Source organism: Lutjanus erythropterus, chromosome 14, assembly GCF_056507025.1.
Source record: "Lutjanus erythropterus isolate fLutEry1 chromosome 14, fLutEry1.hap2, whole genome shotgun sequence".
In the NCBI taxonomy this organism is placed as follows: Eukaryota; Metazoa; Chordata; class Actinopteri; order Lutjaniformes; family Lutjanidae; genus Lutjanus; species Lutjanus erythropterus.
In genome coordinates, this window is record NC_139330.1 from 33,367,268 (window position 1) to 33,385,329 (window position 18,062).

At 39.3% G+C, this 18,062-nt stretch overlaps 3 protein-coding genes across 3 annotated transcripts; all 3 read left to right on the forward strand.

The window, feature by feature from the left end:
• Nucleotides 1-284: 284 nt before the first annotated feature.
• LOC146315785 (uncharacterized) lies at nt 285-2,555 on the forward strand. The gene is made up of 3 exons (XM_084736576.1): nt 285-479; nt 1,735-1,922; nt 2,009-2,555. Exons 1-3 carry the CDS (start codon nt 285-287, stop codon nt 2,553-2,555), a joined length of 930 nt encoding a protein of 309 aa, XP_084592702.1.
• Nucleotides 2,556-8,646: 6,091 nt separating this feature from the next.
• On the forward strand, nt 8,647-10,535 carry LOC146315786 (proteinase-activated receptor 2-like). Its single transcript, XM_084736168.1, has 3 exons — nt 8,647-8,811; nt 9,535-9,722; nt 9,832-10,535. Exons 1-3 carry the CDS (start codon nt 8,647-8,649, stop codon nt 10,319-10,321), a joined length of 843 nt encoding a protein of 280 aa, XP_084592294.1. The 3' UTR covers nt 10,322-10,535.
• A 4,307-nt stretch (nt 10,536-14,842) lies between these two features.
• LOC146315787 (G-protein coupled receptor 4-like) lies at nt 14,843-16,786 on the forward strand. Its single transcript, XM_084736577.1, has 3 exons — nt 14,843-15,019; nt 15,388-15,632; nt 15,742-16,786. The coding sequence occupies exons 1-3, from the start codon at nt 14,843-14,845 to the stop codon at nt 16,250-16,252; spliced, it is 933 nt and encodes a 310-aa protein (XP_084592703.1). The 3' UTR covers nt 16,253-16,786.
• Nucleotides 16,787-18,062: the final 1,276 nt, after the last annotated feature.

An 18,062-nucleotide genomic window follows, 5' to 3' on the forward strand; every position in this document is an offset into this window, starting at 1 on the left:
TATAGAGGCAAGTAAACTCAAAACAAATGGTTCTCATATTTTCTCTAGTTACAGAGCAAGTTAGATATATATGCATTTGCAGTTTCCCGCCTCAGACATTTAGTTACAGTGTAACTATAGGAAAACCACAGGGTACACGGATCTTTATCTAAAGCACTGTTAGTTCTTTCCCCATTACCTTTAGTTACAGGGTAATGCAGTAACTTGTGGGCTATAATCTAAATATTCCCAAAACTTGTTCTCTGTCCATAACTTGACCTCTCAAACAACAGGTTTCACTCAGAATGGAAGACTTCTACATTTGCACCAACTCACAGGAAAAAATCAGCAATATCACCTTCAACCACCATAATGACAGCAGCATCTCTGGCTCTGAATATAACAAAAAAGCTGAATTCATCATGAATGTGGCAACATGTACAATCATTGGTGTTGGTATTCCTTTGACCCTCGTGGCCATCTATGCTCTTTATTCTCAGGTATGTTCGTTATGACAGATTTATTTTTTTACCATCTGTGTCATGTGTCTGCCATGCAGTCTGTTGATATCTGTCTATAAAGGATCTTGATCTGGCTGATAACATGTATGCTTATATTGCACAAAAACTGAAAGCTGCTCCTGAACCATGTGGAGTACATACATGATCTCTCTTGAAAGGTTAGCACTCAGAGTCACTGTAAGTGCCACTGGCATTGAGTATTACAATTTTTAAAAGATGAAATAAGATTTTTTTTTTCTTTCTGAGGGTATGTCCAGGCTTTTTGACTGTTGACTGTAGCTGCTGAAGTATAAACAATGTATGGCTGGTAAGTTTTTTTGGGGGGATTTTTGCATTTATTTATAAAATAGCTCAAGATGACACGCAGCAAAAGGGCTGCAGATGGAAGCCGAGCCGGCGGCCGCTGCAGAGGACTGATAGCCTCAGTACATGGGGTGCACACTCCACTAACTGAGCTATAGGGGCGCACCATTTTGTGCATTTTGAGAGTATATATGGTATATTGCATGAGGATATGTTTACAGAGTCATCATACAGTTCTAAAGTGCACAGTAGATGGATACCACTTAAAGGTGCAGCAGAGCTAAGTGTGCTGACACCTGACTGCGCAGACTGGCACTGGGGATGTGGAATGTCAACTGATGGGGAAGGAGCTGGTGAGGGAGGTGAAGCGATACCAACAAGATGTAGTTGGGCTCACCTCTACACGCAGCGCTGGCTTTGGAACCAAGCTCCTGGAGAGGGCCTGAACTCTCTCTTTGTCTGGAGCTTTCCAGGGTGCAGAGTAGCCAGCCTTCTTGGAGTCTCTGGGTGGTGTTCTGGAAGGGATGCCATTTTGGAACTCTCCTGGGGGACCTCAATGCCCTCGTGGGTCATGATGGAGGAACCTGGAGGGGGGTGTTTGGTGAGAATGGCCTACCTGATTTTAACCAGAGTGGTGTCTTGTCATTGCACTGCTGTGCTAGTTGTGGATTGGCCATAACAAACAACAGAACTTCTGGTTGAGGCTCCTGCGCCCCGGGCAAGGCATAGGACATGGAATCTAAAGGAACATGGTCAAAGCTCCCATTGCAGTCACTTTTCATTTAGTGTCATCATCAATTAACACATTTTGGTTTGCTGACATGCTACATTTTTATTAGCTCTGATATTTCTGACACCTCAAAGAAGAATTTGATGAAAAATGCATAAATGTCTCAACTGTTTGTTTACTTTTATCAATGTTTTCCTGCAGGTACAAAATGATCATGTTGGTCCGATCTACGTCATCAACCTTCTCATCTCTGACCTAATTCAGTTCTGCTGCATGATTGTTTGGGTGGTACCAACTGTGGAGCAGAAGATATTTGTTATCTTCAGTTATATTTACTACGCTGGTCTGGTGGTCAGTGTTTGCTTCATGATGTGTGTTGCTGTGGAAAGGTAGCTATCTACTTCTGTGTCTCACCATTATATTACTATATAATTCTGAAGCTCCTCAAAGACTATGTGTCCATCTTGTATTACAGGTATTTAGTCATCGCCTGCCCACTGTGGTACCGCTGCCATTGCCAAAACATCAAGAGATCTGTGGGGGTCTGTGTCCTGGTCTGGGTCCTTGATCTTGTCGTTGTCCTCATTTTCTATTTCTGGGTTTCATATAAAGTCAGATTCATTTTCTTTAGCATCTTCCTCCTCCTTCCATTCCCACTGTTCATATTCTTCTTAAGTGGGACCCTCAAAACTTTGTCCACTTCGATCTCAGTCCCCTCTGATGAAAAACGACAAATTGTAGCAGTTTTGGTTCTGGTGCTGCTTATTTACACACTGCTTTTCCTGCCCAACATTATTTCAAACCTGGCAGATGGAGTCAGCTCTAACTACACCCTTGAAAAACTGTCTTTCATGTTTCTTAGGTTGAGTCCTCTTGCAGACTTGACTCTGTATTTTTTCATGAGGAAAGGGGCCATGGACAAGCTTTTGTCCTCTGTGTGTTGTTGCAGTATGGAATACCCCAACACAAATCAACTAAGCCAGGCCGTGAACAGTGGTTTGACACAGACTGCAGATATGTGAGAAAACAACCCTGAGCTCCGCCTCCAAAATTGGGAAATGCTGAAATTGTACAACCAAATTATAGCTAAACAAAAAGTAAATTATATTAACTATTGGACATCTACCACAAACACTCAAGACAAACTAAACAGACAGTACATGGTGGCAAACTAACTGACCATGGTGACTGATCAGAAACTGACAGACAATATGTACAGACTCAGTGATCACAGCCTGGCTGTAGACACAGGCGCAACACAGGCAGAGCTGGCTGCATAGAGAAGACAGGCTGTGTCAACTGTGTCCACAGAGACAACATATAGTACATGTCACAGCAAGGGACAAACACAACAACACATGATAAATGTTGTTAATTTTCCTCATAGCTCACATTGTTTCACACCATTGTTTTTTATGATTTTGTGATTGTATAATACTAAGCTTCTTGATTGATTGATTGATTGATTTGAATTGATTAATTTATTCTAAAGAAAAAGAAATCATTTCAATGCACAGTAGACCTATGGCACACACACACACACACACACACACACACACACACACACACACACTAGATTGGCATAGCCAATTATCAATTATCAATCCTTCATGAATACACACACTCAAATACATGTTTCTTGACTTTTTTTCATTCTATTATTAATTGTGTCATTCACAATGTTTCGTCAATATTGTTTATATGACATTCAAGCTTGTTGAACTGAATTGAGAAATGTAGACAAATAGAAAGCATAGAGAATATTATGGATATTATTATTATTATTATTATTATTATTATTATTATTATTATTATTATTATGGTTTTATGAACTGAGCTCATTATAGCACCACACCATCATGTTCCTAACTGCCCAAACTCTCTGAAAACATCTGATGTGCGTATGATGTACGCTTGTTGTTTTTAAATGGCTGAATGTGCACAAAAAGCATTATGAGGCCTCTGACCGACCTCCGACTTGTTTTGATTTTGGAGTACCTGCTTGGAGAGAGCAAAAAACAATTTAAAAAAAAAAGGCATTTAGGTTGCAGTCGCACCTAAAACTAGTTTTTAAAAAAATGTGATATGGACTTGCAGCAGAGTGAGATGGAGTGACCATCATTAATAATTGAGAGGGAGGGAGAGAGAGAGGGAGTGTTGATGTGATATAAACTTTTTTGCTCATGAATCCTGATGTTACTGTACAGTTCTGTGGCTTTTACACTGCAGACTGGAGACTCTGTTAACAGTTAATTAACAGTTAAACAAACACACAGATCTGTGTTATATAAACTCATCTCACTAAATTAAAGTCAGATGACGTGTCCAGGCACCGTCTCTCCTCTTCATCTCCTCTGTGTGTGTTGGTGATCAGTTTGCTGTCTGCTGTCATGTAAGACGTCTCAAACTGTTGTAAATAGCTATTAATAACTAAGTTATCCTGGCTGGATAATACAATATCCATTGGACACCATTTAGTCATTTTAGAAAGGTGAGGATTTTCCTTTCTTCTACAGGACAATGTTTTATCAAAGAAATGAATTATTAATAATAACACTAAACAAATGAAGAGGTGCATATAAATAGCTGCAGTGCACCAGAGGAGCATTTATTGACACGAGCATCAGTTATCACTTTCAGCGTGTTTGGGTCTGTAATATTTATTATTTTGACTGTTGTTTATATGTTTAACACAGGGAGAGCATCATAAGTCTTTACTTTCCTTTTTTAGTCTTATACACATTTTAATTCATTGTTTTGTTTTGTTTTTTGCCTTTATAACTAATGTTTGTATTTTGTTAGCATTTTAAAATAATGTATATCTATCTGTTTTATAATATGAGTTTTATTGTTGATGCTTTAGTGGTAGGCATGCAAAAGGTTGGTTAGGTTGTGATTCAGATAAAATCTTATATCACAGTCAGTGTAATTTTATTTGAAACATTTCCCAAAATTCCGATGACAAATGTGTTTCTAGACAAAAATGTAACTGTCTGCATTTGATTAACTCACTGAACGAATAAATGATGAAGCTCAACCCTGCTGTTACCAGGGAGGAGTTTTCATGACATGATGTGTCATTGACACAGACCTGAGCTTCATCATTTTAGCTGCAGTTCTGGTGGCTGGCCAATAGAGGGCGCTAGTCTAGGGCAACGTCCAACCACTCCTCTAGACCTTCACTGAATAACAATCATTCGTAACTTTGAAATATATATGGTGTAGTTTTTTTATGAGCAAGATAAATATTGTATAGTAAGCGAGTAAAATGTACAATCTGCCAAAAAAAAAAGAAAGTTAGTTCCATTCAGCTAAAGGGTCAGGCCCATTAGCCAGCAGCTGTTTTCATGTGCTAACTACACCCCCCACCCTACTACAAGTGCCAAGAAGCAAGGCTCAAATGGGGGGATTTCTGTGAGCATATATACATGTGCATTATGTCTGTTGTTCTGATCGACCAGTGACAGTTATTTATAAAGGTGTCTGCATGTTGTCAGGAAATGGTGACAGCTGAGATATGCAAAGAGTTTTGTGTGTTGTGAAAATGTAGTTATTATTAGAATTCCCTTGAAACACAGGCAGACACCAGTAGCTTTCTCGCCACTGGTTCATTTGGTTCCTTTGTTCCCAAATCCACCATGAAAACTCATTGGCTGCATGCTGCTGCAAAAAGGGAACTACAGGTGACATCTATCTACCTGCAGAAAACTGTTCAACTGGTGACTTACTGGTGCTGTCGCCCAATAGCCACATCCACGCACGAGCAGCCAACAAGAGTCAAGCAACTTCAAAATAAAAGCACTGGTACTTTGCAAATTAAAATGGTAATTACAGGAGAAATGCAACTTACATTAGGTCTTGTGAATATATGTTCCTTTAATATTTCTTTTTTACAGGTTTTATACATTGATACATTGATTACAGTTTTTAGACAGTTATGAGTGTGCTATTCAATATCTACAATGTTGCATTAAGAATAATCATGCTAAGTAGGACAAAGTGTAGTCACGTACACCGAGCAGAACGACAGGATGTAAACACAAAATATACTGCTTTAACAGGTAAAAATAGGAACTGTGTTAAAACCACATGAGAAAAATATGTCTATCATTTAGGGGTCAGACGTAGGTGAGAGGATATCAGACAGGAGCTGTTTGTGCATATGTTTCCAACTTGACTTCCTCGAAACAGGGCGCCAACACAGCTGAGCGAGGCGCGTGCACCCTGTTGCTGAGAGGAAGTAACCAATCAACACACTCCACCAGCGGGCCAACAGCCATTTGGAAGAGAGATCTACCTACATTCTCTAGTTTGACTCTGTATAGTATAAAACAACTGGGTCAGGATAGAATAGGCAGTCAGACTTCGTGAACTGACAAATACTCTGTTGCTGTCAGGGAATAGAAGATCTCGACCCAGAGCTCTGTATACTGAACTTTGATTGCTGGAATAAATACTGATCGAAACCGGATATCTTCTCCTATTGCTTCATTAACCAACACGCAGAACTCGCTCACACATATGATGATTTTAATGGACTAGAATGAGCACGAGTTCAACAGTCTTAACATTATGTTTCATAGAAAAAGTAAACAAATTATGCAAATATTATAAACTATACAAGTGTAAATGCACATGTGCTTTCAGCGGGCGGTCATTGTTGTGGGATGAGTGTCGTCAGTGTTCCTGTGTCACCTGGTTGGGGCTTGTTTCATGGTGGTGGCCTGCTCACTGTACGTTATCCCTTACTTAAAGCGATAGTTCACCCAAAAACGAGAATTAATTCAATATCTACTCACCCCTGTGCTGATGTGAGGATGGGTGAAGATCTCCAGTTCACAAAACACTCCTGGAGTTTCAGCGGGAAACAGCGTTGCAGCCAAATCCAGAACAAATGAAGTGAATGGTGACCAGTTTTAAAATGTAAAAAAAAAGAACACGCAAGAAAAAAGAAAAGAAAATGTCTCCATACTGCTTGTGTGGTGTAATCCAAGTGTCTGTAAGCCACAACATTAAAATTTGACCCCAAAAGACGCCATTTACACCATGTTTTTAGCCTAAATGTCAACTGTAGCCTCTTAGACCGGAGTGACGGTCCTCTAATCTCCTAATTTATCTGTTCTATGTGTTGTATTTCTGTCATGCAGCAGGTAGCTGGAGGCAGAGTTCATCACAGTAGTGATGCTGCTCTCTTCCTCAGTCCAGGTGGAGCTCTTCTCTCCTGCACGTCTTTGTCTGATTCATACAGTTCAACATGACCTCCTAACACCACACATTCTCTTTTGTCATGGAGGTCATAATATGGAGAAAGTACAGTATTTCTCTCTGAGATGTAGTAGAGGAAATCAAGTAGCATACAATGGAAATACTCAAGTACAAGCACCTCAACACTGGACTCAAGTACTTGAGTAAATGTACTGAGTTCATTTCCAACACTGTCGATCCTCTACAACCTCAACAAACAACACCAAAAATATCCAGTCTGCTCCGTCCATTATTGTTTTATAATCCAAGAGGCAAACAGATATTAATCACAACTGAGATGCTGAGCTGAGATGAAAAATGCTGCTCTCATGACAGCAAAATAAGAAGCTTGAAAAAATTTGGTGCAACATAAAGATGAAACCAGTAAAACAAATGCTTTAACTAGATTAATATACAGAAGATAGGCTTTGAGTGTTCTTATTCTTTCCTGCTGATCATGACTGTTCCTCTGATGTCATTTCCATATTCATACATGTCTATATTTTTTCTCTTCCTTAGAAGAGCAGTTACAGATTGTTATCAACCTGTTGCATGTTGTCACACACCATATTTACTGCACAGACCGTTTGGATGCAGAGGACGACACATCAGACGTTGGTGTAGGAAACTCATCCAGGTAGAATCTTGAAGCTTTTAGAGGTAAATTTTGGCAGATTACTTTTCTTATATGTAGAGATGATTAAAAACAATAAAAGAAGTGCAAACTTTCATGAAAATGAATATTCAACTGTAACAAGCAGACAGCTTTGGACTGTGGGTGTACAGAATACACAAAAAACAAAACAAAAAACAAACAAACAAAAAAAAAGGATTTGTGTACCAAAAGCTGTCAGACAAAATCTGTTGGATTCTTGCCAGATAGGATGCAAATTCCACCCACTGCTGGGGCTAAAAAAGTGACACTCATTGACCTCAAGGCAAAAAGAAACAAGTTTATGTTTTTGCAATTATCTTGAAAACATTTGAGCGTAGACTCAAAATTCTTTCACCATTTTAATCAGTCAGCTCATCTGCATCTTTTATCAAAAGTCTTCTGCTTTAAAAATGTCAACTTTTATGGTTTCTGTCTTGATTTTCACAAACTTGTCTTAGACTGTTGAACCAATCATCCTAAAAATGAGTCAGCATCATCTACAGACTTTGATGATGTAAAGTTATCAGAGGAATATTGATTTTTCAATCCTTTTGGAATTAATGAGCCAATCTGGTTTTTGTCAAAATAGCAGATTTTCAGAAATTTGCAAGAACTCAAGACATGCATTGAGAAATCAACGTGAAAATGTTGATATCAGGACCGTTCACTAAGCTAATGTATTCAAGTGCATTGTGTTTTACTTGTACTGAGCGCCACAGATTTGAAAAGTGTATGAAAATATGAAAAATCAATTAACATCTGTGTCTCTTTTATATCTCTCTTTTATTTTAAATGTTACCAAACTGTTCAAATTGTGTTCAGATCAGTGAAACTGCAGTGATATTTAATGTCTTCCTGTAATTTGTTGTGTGCACAACATTTTTCATTACATCTCATTTTTTTCTTAAATATTTCACAAAAATATTTGAGGAAAGAGAAGCAGGTCGATGTGTGATTTTTTTCAGAGTTGCGGCCCTAACAGTTAAATTTGTGTGAAGTTTTAAAGTTTTGTCACGTCCCTCTCTGATTTTCTGCTTGTGAGCTTCTTCCTGGCTCAGCAGTCAGTGGGCGGAGTCAGAGAGGACGCCAGGAAAGTGTATTTTTTTGTTGTTTTTGTGTGAACTTCAGTGATGTCACTGAACAATGTTTGTTAGATATTAAGAACTTGTTCTCTGTCTATAACCTGATCTCTCAAACAGGTTTCCCTCTGAAGAATGGAAGATTTCTACATGAACATCACCTCACAGGACAACAGCTATGATGACAACATCACTGAGTATAACAAAAATATTAAATTCATCATGGATGTGGCGACATCCATATACATTTGTATCAGCCTTCCTCTGACCCTTGTAGCCATCTACACTCTTTACTCTCAGGTATGTAGATTATGACTGAGATTTATATCATGTGTCTGTTGTACAGTCTGACTGTCTGTTTGTAAAGGATGTTGATCTGACATCATAATTAAAGTTTACATGCAGTTGATTGGACACTAAACACATGTAGTTTAAATGTGTGGCTTCAAGAACATTCCAGAAACATTTCAAATTATGTCGACATTCATGGTTGATGTTTTTCATTTTTAGTGAAATGTCTCGACAGCTGCTGGATGGTTTGACATAAATAATGATACAGACATTCATGGTGTCCAGAGGTTGAATCATAATAACTTCTGTGATCCTGTGACTTTTCATTTAGCGCCATCATCAGGTCAATATGTTGCTTCATCAGCCTCAGATGGACTTTGAGTTTACTGCAAATTAGCAGATTTTAGTAACATGGTAAACATAATCTGCTAAATATTTCTGACATCACAAAGGAAAGTTTGATGAAAAATGCATAAATGTCTCTGACTACAACTGCTGGGTGGATCAAGAAGACATATGTGGGAGGAGGTGGAGTTCTGTGATCCTGTGACTTTTCATTTAGCGCCATCATCAGGTCAATATGTTGCTTCATCAGCTTCCGATGTATTTTACGTTGCTAATTCTCAAATTTTAGCATGCTAACATGCTAAGCTAAGATGGCAAATGTGGTAAACATGGAGTTCAGAACATGTTTACAACTCTTTGTTTACTTTTATCAATGTTTTCCTGCAGATACGAAAAGATCATGTTGCTCCGATCTACGTCATCAACCTTCTCATCTCTGACCTCATTCAGGTCTGCTGCATGATTGTTCGGGTGGCAACGACTGAGGGTCAGAAGATATTTCAAATCTTCCGTTATATTTACCTCTCTGCTCTGATGGTCAGTGTTGGCTTCATGGTGTGCATCGCCCTGGAAAGGTAACTATCTGTCTGTCCAGTATGTGTGAAGCTACTTCTGTGTCTCACCATTATGTTACTATATAATTCTGAAGCTCTTCAAAGACTATGTGTCCATCTTGTATTACAGGTATTTGGTCATCGCCCACCCACTGTGGTACCGCTTCAGACGAACCATCAAGATGTCTGTGGGGGTCTGTGTCCTGGTCTGGGTCCTCCCTTCCGTCGTTGTCCTCATTTTTAATTTCTGGTTTCCATATCAGGTCATGAAAATCATCTTCAGCCTCTTCCTCCTCCTTCCCCTCCCACTGTTCATATTCTTCCTGGTTGGGACCCTCAAAGCCCTGTCTGCTTCCATCTCTGTCCCCTCTGATGAAAAACGACGGATTGTGGGAGTTTTGGTTCTGGTGCTGCTGATTTACACACTGCTGTTCCTACCTAACATTATTTTGTGCTATGATGATACACTTTACAAACTGTCTTTCATATTTCTTAAGGTGAGTCCTCTTGCAGACTTGACTCTGTATGTTTTCATGAGGAAAGGGTCCATAGACAAGTTTTTGTCCTCTGTGTGTTGTTGCAGAATGGACAGTGATGATACCAACAGTCCATCAGTATGAATGATGACAACATTTACACAGTCAGCTTCATGTAGGCAGAGAAAGAGAGAGAGAGAGAGAGAGAGAGAGAGAGAGAGAGAGAGAGGAAGGAGAAGAGGAGAACATAGAGGAGATGAACCTCAGGACCAGCTGGCTGAGGAGACTCCTCTCCAACAGCACAAGGCCTGAGGACAGACCTCAGACAATCTGGCCCAACCAAATTATAGCTAAACAAAAAGAAAATTACATTAACTATTGGACATCTACCATAAAAACTCATGGTGGAAAACTAATTGACCACAGTGACTGATCAGAAAGTGACAAAGATAATAAATATGTACAGACCAGCTCAAAGTTCACACAGAGCAGGGGAGACCACACAGGTCATTAGGGCTAAAGTAAAAATGAAATTATAAAACTAATATTTAAATATATGTAAACAATCTGGTGAAAGATGTAAATCAATAGTGTCAGTGGTGTAGTGAGTGCTTAGGTACGGTGAATGTGTGATGCAGCTGAGCTGGACTGACATCCAGCCCTTTATACAGACTGTCAGGCTCAATCAGGAAGAGTTGACTCAGGTGCAGCTCGTCCTCCAGCCACACCTCTGCCAGTCTGCCTGCCTCCTGCAGAGGAGCAGAGAGAAAGCAACAGAAACCACAAGAACAACCACCAAAGCTTGAGAGGTCATCATCCTCCCCTCATAAGAGTCAATGAAACGAGTTAAAGAAAGAATGAAAGAAGAAAATGAGATAGACCATGCACAATTAAGTAAATAACAAAGTAGTATTACTGTTTCAGGAATGGAGTAGATATATATTTATACAAATAAGGGGTAATTCTTCTTCTTCTTCAGACAGGACATGAGGACATGCTCTTTAATTACCATGTTATTTACGTAACAGCACCATTTATTCATGTATTTCTAGTCTTTTTTCCCCTTTGTTTGGTTGCTTGTATACTCCTGTTTACATGTGTCTGTTATTTACATTGTGCTAAGTGCTGCTAAACAAATAAATAACTGCTCACAAAAGTAGATTTTTAAAGTTAATAAAAGTGCAGGTTTTATTTTCACTGTGTGTTTCATGTACTTACTTACTCTGTGGTAGAAGATCTATATAGAGAGGAGATGTTGTGTTCCCTCATTTATAGCTGTGCTACTTTACACCACTAGGCAGCGCTGTTTTAAAGCAGACTGAATGGACGCACCTGCCGAGACAAAGAGATTTAGTTTTTGCCGCCTGTTTCAGTAAACAGCTGTTACTAAAGACTATGACATTCTTTAATTCTTGAGTCCACGCTGCAGGTGTCAGGCATGAAGAATAATAGAATAGAAACAGCTTCTCTCAGATGGTCTCGTTTGCTCATGTAGGTCATATAGAGCATCATTATTAAACTGAGATGGTTTCATAACCTGTTAAAAACACACTGGCTTTAATGTGAAAAGTGAGGAGAAACTACAGCAGTCAAATAAATGCTGTGGGACACGACGGTTCTCTGATCCGTCTGATTATGTGGTTGGAAAAATTTGGTGCAACCAAGAATGAAGGTAAAACAAACCCTTAAACTAGATTCATATACAGTGGTGTGAAAAAGTGTTTGCCCCCTTCCTGATTTCTTATTTTTTTGCATGTTTGTCACACTTGAATGTCTCACATCATCAAACAAATTTAAATATTAGTCAAAGACAACACAAGTAAACACATAATGCAGTTTTTAAGTTTTTAAATCCAAACCTACATGGCCCTGTGTGAAAAAGTGATTGCCCCCCCTGTTAAAAAATAACCTAACTATGGTTTATCATACCTGAGTTCAATTTCTCTAGCCACACCCAGGCCTGATTACTGCCACACCTGTTCTCAATCAAGAAATCACTTAAATAGGACCTGCCTGACAAAGTGAAGTAGACCAAAAGATCCTCAAAAGCTAGACATCATGCCGAGAGAAAGAAATTCAGGAACAAATGAGAAAGAAAGTAATTGAGATCTATCAGTCTGGAAAAGGTTATAAAGCCATTTCTAAAACTTCGGGACTCCAGCGGTGAACCTTCCCAGAAGTGGCCGGCCGACCAAAATTACCCCAAGAACGCAGTGACGACTCATCCAAGAGGTCACAAAAGACCCCACAACAACATCCAAAGAACTGCAGGCCTCACTTGCTTCAGTTAAGGTCAGTGTTCATGACTCCACCATAAGAAAGAGACTGGGCAAAAATGGCCTGCATGGCAGAGTTCCAAGACGAAAACCACTGCTGAGCAAAAAGAACATTAAGGCTCGTCTCAATTTTGCCAGAAAACATCTTGATGATCCCCAAGACTTGTGGGAAAATACTCTGTGGTCTGACAAGACAAAAGTTGAACTTTTTGGAAGGTGTGTGTCCCATTACATCTGGTGTAAAAATAACACCGCATTTCAGAAAAAGAACATCATACCAACAGTAAAATATGGTGGTGGTAGTGTGATGGTCTGGGGCTATTTTGCTGCTTCAGGATCTGGAAGATTTGCTGTGATAAATGGAACCATGAATTCTGCTGTCTCCCAAAAAATCCTGAAGGACAATGTCCGGCCATCTGTTCGTGACCTCGAGCTGAAACGAACTTGGGTTCTGCAGCAGGACAATGATCCAAAACACACCAGCAAGTCCACCTCTGAATGGCTGAAGAAAAACCAAATGAAGACTTGGGAGTGGCCTAGTCAAAGTCCTGACCTGAACCCTATTAAGATGTTGTGGCATGACCTTAAAAAGGCGGTTCATGCTCAAAAACCCTCCAATGTGGCTGAATTACAACAATTCTGCAAAGATGAGTGGACCAAAATTCCTCCACAGCGCTGTAAGAGACTCATTGCAAGTTATCGTAAACGCTTGATTGCAGTTGTTGCTGCTAAAGGTGGCCCAACCAATTATTAGGTTTAGGGGGCAATCACTTTTTCACACAGGGCCATGTAGGTTTGGAGTTTTTTTCTCCCTTAATAATAAAAACTTTCATTTAAAAACTGCATTTTGTGTTTACTTGTGTTGTCTTGGACTAATATTTAAATTTGTTTGATGATGTGAAACATTTAAGTGTGACAAACATGCAAAAAAAATAAGAAATCAGGAATCAACACTTTTTCACACCACTGTATAGTATATAGGCTTTCAGTGTTCTCAATTATTCCTGCTTGTCGTGACTGTTGATCTAATGTCATTTCCTTATTCCTGTATTTTTTTATCTTACTTCCTCAGAAGAGCAGTTATAGATTATTATCAACCTGCTGTATGTTGTCACACACCATATTTACTGCACAGACTGTTTGGATGCAGAGGACGACACATCAGACGTTGGTGTAGGAAACTCATCCAGGTGGAATCTTGAAGCTTTTACAGGTAAATTTTTTCATGTTGTTTTTTATTATATGTAGAAATGATTAAACACAATAAAAGAACTGCAAACTTTCATGAAAATGAATATTTGAATTGTAACAAGCAGACAGTTTGGACTGTAGGTGTACAGAATACTGCTGTGAAGCCAAAATGATATCATTTGGATTTTTCTTACTCTCTTCCTTTAAATTGTAAAAATTACAAGTTTAGAATTGAATGGCAAAGCAACAAAAAAAACCAAAAAAGATTTTAGAAAATATAGAAAAAGTATTTAGAATAAGATACAGCATTCACATTGAAGTAGGAAATCAATAACAACATGTTAGTAGACAGTAAGTTATTTATCGAGATGTTTGCATGATGACAGCTGAGATATAGAAAAGAGTTTTGTGTGTTGTGACAAAGTGATCATTGATGAAAAGTGAAGGAGTCACTTAAAGATCCAGTTAATGAATTAATAACTTTCAGTTGTAGTTAGCTGCAGAGGACGACACATCAGACGTTGGTGTAGGAAACTCATCCAGGTCTTGAAGCTTTGACAGCTAAATTTTGCCAAATTACAATTAACAAATACAATGACCACAAAGATCATTTTTGATTTTCATATTACATTTGTGGGAAGTTATTACAATTTTAAAAGCTGAAGATTTTCACCTTCCCACAAACATAACAAATCCCTGATAATGTAATAGTTATTACATTTGCATATTATAATTTCATATTATGTTTGTAGTATGCTAAAGCTATTATGTTTGAGGGATTATTACATTAAAAGCTGAAGATTTGTATTACGTTTGTGGTTTATTACATTTGTGGGCTGTTATTATGTTGTGAAGATGCTACAGGTTGTTTTTGTGTGAACTTCAGTGATGTCACTGAACAATGTTTGGTAGATATTAAAAACTTCCTCAGAGCTTCCTCTGTCTGGGGCGGCCCTATAGCTCAGTTGGTAGAGCATCTGCCCTATGTACTGAGGCTGTTAGTCCTCTGCAGCGGCTGCTGGTTTGACTCCTGCCTGCGACCCTTTGCTGCGCGTCATCCTCCCTCTCTTCACCCTGTTTCCTGTCTGCTCTTCAGCTGTCCTATCCAATAAAGGCAAAACAGCCCAAAAACATATCTTTAAAAAAAACTTGTTCTCTGTCTATAACCTGATCTCTCAAACAGGTTTCACTCTGAAGAATGGAAGATTTCTACATGAACATCACCTCACAGAACAACAGCTATGATTATAGTAACATCACCTCTGACAATGAGGACAACACAAAAGCTCAGTTCATCATGGATGTGCTGACATGTGTCATCATTGGTGTCGGCCTCTCTTCAACCCTTGTGGCCATCCGTGCTCTTTATTCTCAGGTATGTACATAATGACTGAGATTTATTCATTCTCTGTCTGTTTTATGTGTCTGTAAAGGATTTTCATCTGACATCACAATTAAAATTTATACGCATTTGATTGGAGCCTAAACACATGTAGTTTACGTTACATTATTTTTTAGTGAAATGTCTCGACAGCTGCTGGATGGTTTGACATAAATAATGATACAGACATTCATGGTGTCCAGAGGTTGAATCATAATAACTTCTGTGATCCTGTGACTTTTCATTTAGCGCCATCATCAGGTCAATATGTTGCTTCATCAGCCTCCAATGGACTTTACATTGCTAATTGGCAGATTTTAGCATGCTAACATGCTAAGCTAAGATGACAAATATGGTAAACATGGAGTTTAGAACATGTTTACAGCTGCTTGTTTACTTTTACCAACGTTTTCCTGCAGGTACAAAATAATCATGTTGCTCCGATCTACGTCATCAACCTTCTCATCTCTGACATCATTCAGTTCTGCTACATGATTGTTCGAGTGATACCAGCTGTGGATCAGAAGATAATTCAACTCTCCATTGCCATTTACTTCTCTGTGTTGACAGTTAGTATTTGCTTCATGGTGTGCATCGCCCTGGAAAGGTAGCTATCTGTCTGTCCAGTATGTGTGAAGCTACTTCTGTGTCTCACCATTATATTACTATATAATTCTGAAGCTCCTCAAAGACTATGTGTCCATCTTGTATTACAGGTATTTGGTTGTCGCCTGCCCACTGTGGTACCACTTCAGACGATCCATCAAGAGCTCTGTGGTGGTCTGTGTCCTGGTCTGGGTCCTTGCTCCTGCCGCTGTCCTCACTTTCATCTTCTCTGTTCGTTCTCAGGTCAGATATATCATCTTCAGTGTCATCCTCCTCCTTCCATTTCCACTGTTCATATTCTGCCTGGGTGGGACCCTCAAAGTCCTGTCTACCACCCGTGTCCCCTCTGATGAAAAACGACGGATTGTGGCAGTTTTGGTTCTGGTGCTGCTGATTTACACACTGCTGTTCCTGCCCAGTGTTGTTTTGTTCCTGGTATCACCAAACAAATATACCGATAACTTTACCCTCTTCAGCGTGTCTTCAATGTTGGCTAAGTTTAGTCCTCTTGCAGACTTGATTCTGTATGTTTTCATGAAGAAAGGGACCATAGACAAGCTTTTGTCCTCTGTGTGTTGTTGCAGAATGGACAGTGATGATACCAACAGTGAATCAGTATGAATGATGACAACATTTACGGCTTAAACACACCATAGCTGGAAAACACACCCTCTTCGCACACCCCACACTGGCAGACACACACCTGCTCCTGGTGGTGTGTTCTAGCCTTTACAGTCAGCTTCATGTAGGTAGATGAAGAGCGAGAGAGAGAAAGGAGAAAGAACAGAAGGAGAAATGTAGACAAGTAGAAAGGATAGAGAATCAAATATTTAATGAACTAAGCTCATTATAACCTAAATCTTTAATTTATCCATTCGTATATTTAGCACAGGGAGAACATCTTGACATGTCTTTAGGACTTTCATTGTTAGTTTAGTCTCCTATACATTTTAAATTATTAGTTTGTTTTTCTGAGAACTAATGTAGGCTCTATGGCCAAAAGTGGGTTTGTTTTGCATTCTTATCATTTATCTAAACTAACTAAAGTAAATGGCAAATATTTACCTTTTTTCATATAAGTTTACTTTTGGTGTTTTAGTGGTAGACATGCTAAATTGTAGGATTTGATTCTGAGCAGCTGTTTGCTTGGTCATATGAATAAAATCTTATGTGACAGTGTATGTAATTTTGTGTGAATTGTACATTTACTGGAAATTAAAAATCCCTTTCAAAACAAAATGTGAATGTCTGCCTTTGACTAACTGCCTGAATTAAATCTTGAGAAATAAAGGTTCAACATGTCTGCTGCTTGATAAATATCTATTGTCTGATAGAAACATAAAGTCCAACCCTGCTGTTAACATGCAGGCATTTTCATGACATAACTAGAAGAGGTCACTCACAGAGTGCATATCCCCACCAGCCAACAGACAGTGAAGCACCTACTGCAATGCCACCACAACTGCCAGATACAGCCAACGGAGATTTGGAAAGTTTAGCTAAAATTAACATCACCCCCACATACATTGTCCTGAGCTGAAACAAGACTTCAGGCTGAAGCAATTGATCATTAGCGGCCCCTAGTGGCCAGTTAAGAAGAGTGAGAAGTTAAAACAGAGCAGTCCAAAAAACAAAACAAAAATAATGACTACTGACCTGTAACTTTTAAAGAATTTAATAATGGATTAAGTGTTTGTTTTTTCGAAATGGAAGTTCTCACTGTAAATGTATGTTTCCAGTGAGAACTTCCAGGTAGAAACATGCTGTCTTCACTTAGAGACTATCTTTACAGAGGAGGACAGTGTAATGGGTGGGGTTTTGGACCCAAATGCAGCAAACTAAGAAAGTAAGAAAGGATAGCTGGTAACGATTGTTGGCTTGATGGAAAATGGTATGAACAGGCAAGTAATTGGACAGAACATTTCTTTGGCAGTTGATGGTACCAGGAGGATCAGGCAAGAGACGTAGTCAAGGAGGCAATGTGTCCAAAACCATGTGAGCACAGAGCCCAAGCAAACAAACCAGTGGGGAGCAGACAAAAGGTGAGTCAAGGCCAGACAGAGAGTCAGGGATCCAGTGGAGAGGTGAGTAGAAACACTCCACTGAAACACAAAGACAGGTAAAATAGGGACACTCACACTGCAACGCTGTGGGAGGGAAACACTGAACAACCATGACGACGGGCAGACAGGAACCAGGAACACTGTGGCAGATCTCGTGGTCACGGACAGAAGGCTGTGTAGATTTTACGGGGTACAGATGAGGCAGGTGAGTCAGAGACAGGCAGGGTTGGCAACAGGGAAACAGTGCTGGAGAGTCTGGCAGTGAGTGACTGAGCAGGGAAAGCTTATATACTGGCCTGATTACTGAGGAGCAGTGGTGGACAAAGTACTGAACCCCAGTACTTGAGTCAAAGTACAGATACTCCTGG

What these genes read in the sequence shown, in the direction of transcription:
- LOC146315785 (XM_084736576.1), top strand. Translation starts at nt 285, where the DNA reads ATGGAAGACTTCTACATTTGCACCAACTCACAGGAAAAAATCAGCAAT. An exon ending in TCTATGCTCTTTATTCTCAG is followed by an intron (nt 480 to 1,734) that starts GTATGTTCGTTA and finishes GTTTTCCTGCAG; the next exon opens with GTACAAAATGATCATGTTGG. An exon ending in ATGTGTGTTGCTGTGGAAAG is followed by an intron (nt 1,923 to 2,008) that starts GTAGCTATCTAC and finishes CTTGTATTACAG; the next exon opens with GTATTTAGTCATCGCCTGCC.
- LOC146315786 (XM_084736168.1), top strand. Translation starts at nt 8,647, where the DNA reads ATGGAAGATTTCTACATGAACATCACCTCACAGGACAACAGCTATGAT. An exon ending in TCTACACTCTTTACTCTCAG is followed by an intron (nt 8,812 to 9,534) that starts GTATGTAGATTA and finishes GTTTTCCTGCAG; the next exon opens with ATACGAAAAGATCATGTTGC. An exon ending in GTGTGCATCGCCCTGGAAAG is followed by an intron (nt 9,723 to 9,831) that starts GTAACTATCTGT and finishes CTTGTATTACAG; the next exon opens with GTATTTGGTCATCGCCCACC.
- LOC146315787 (XM_084736577.1), top strand. Translation starts at nt 14,843, where the DNA reads ATGGAAGATTTCTACATGAACATCACCTCACAGAACAACAGCTATGAT. An exon ending in TCCGTGCTCTTTATTCTCAG is followed by an intron (nt 15,020 to 15,387) that starts GTATGTACATAA and finishes ATATGGTAAACA; the next exon opens with TGGAGTTTAGAACATGTTTA. An exon ending in GTGTGCATCGCCCTGGAAAG is followed by an intron (nt 15,633 to 15,741) that starts GTAGCTATCTGT and finishes CTTGTATTACAG; the next exon opens with GTATTTGGTTGTCGCCTGCC.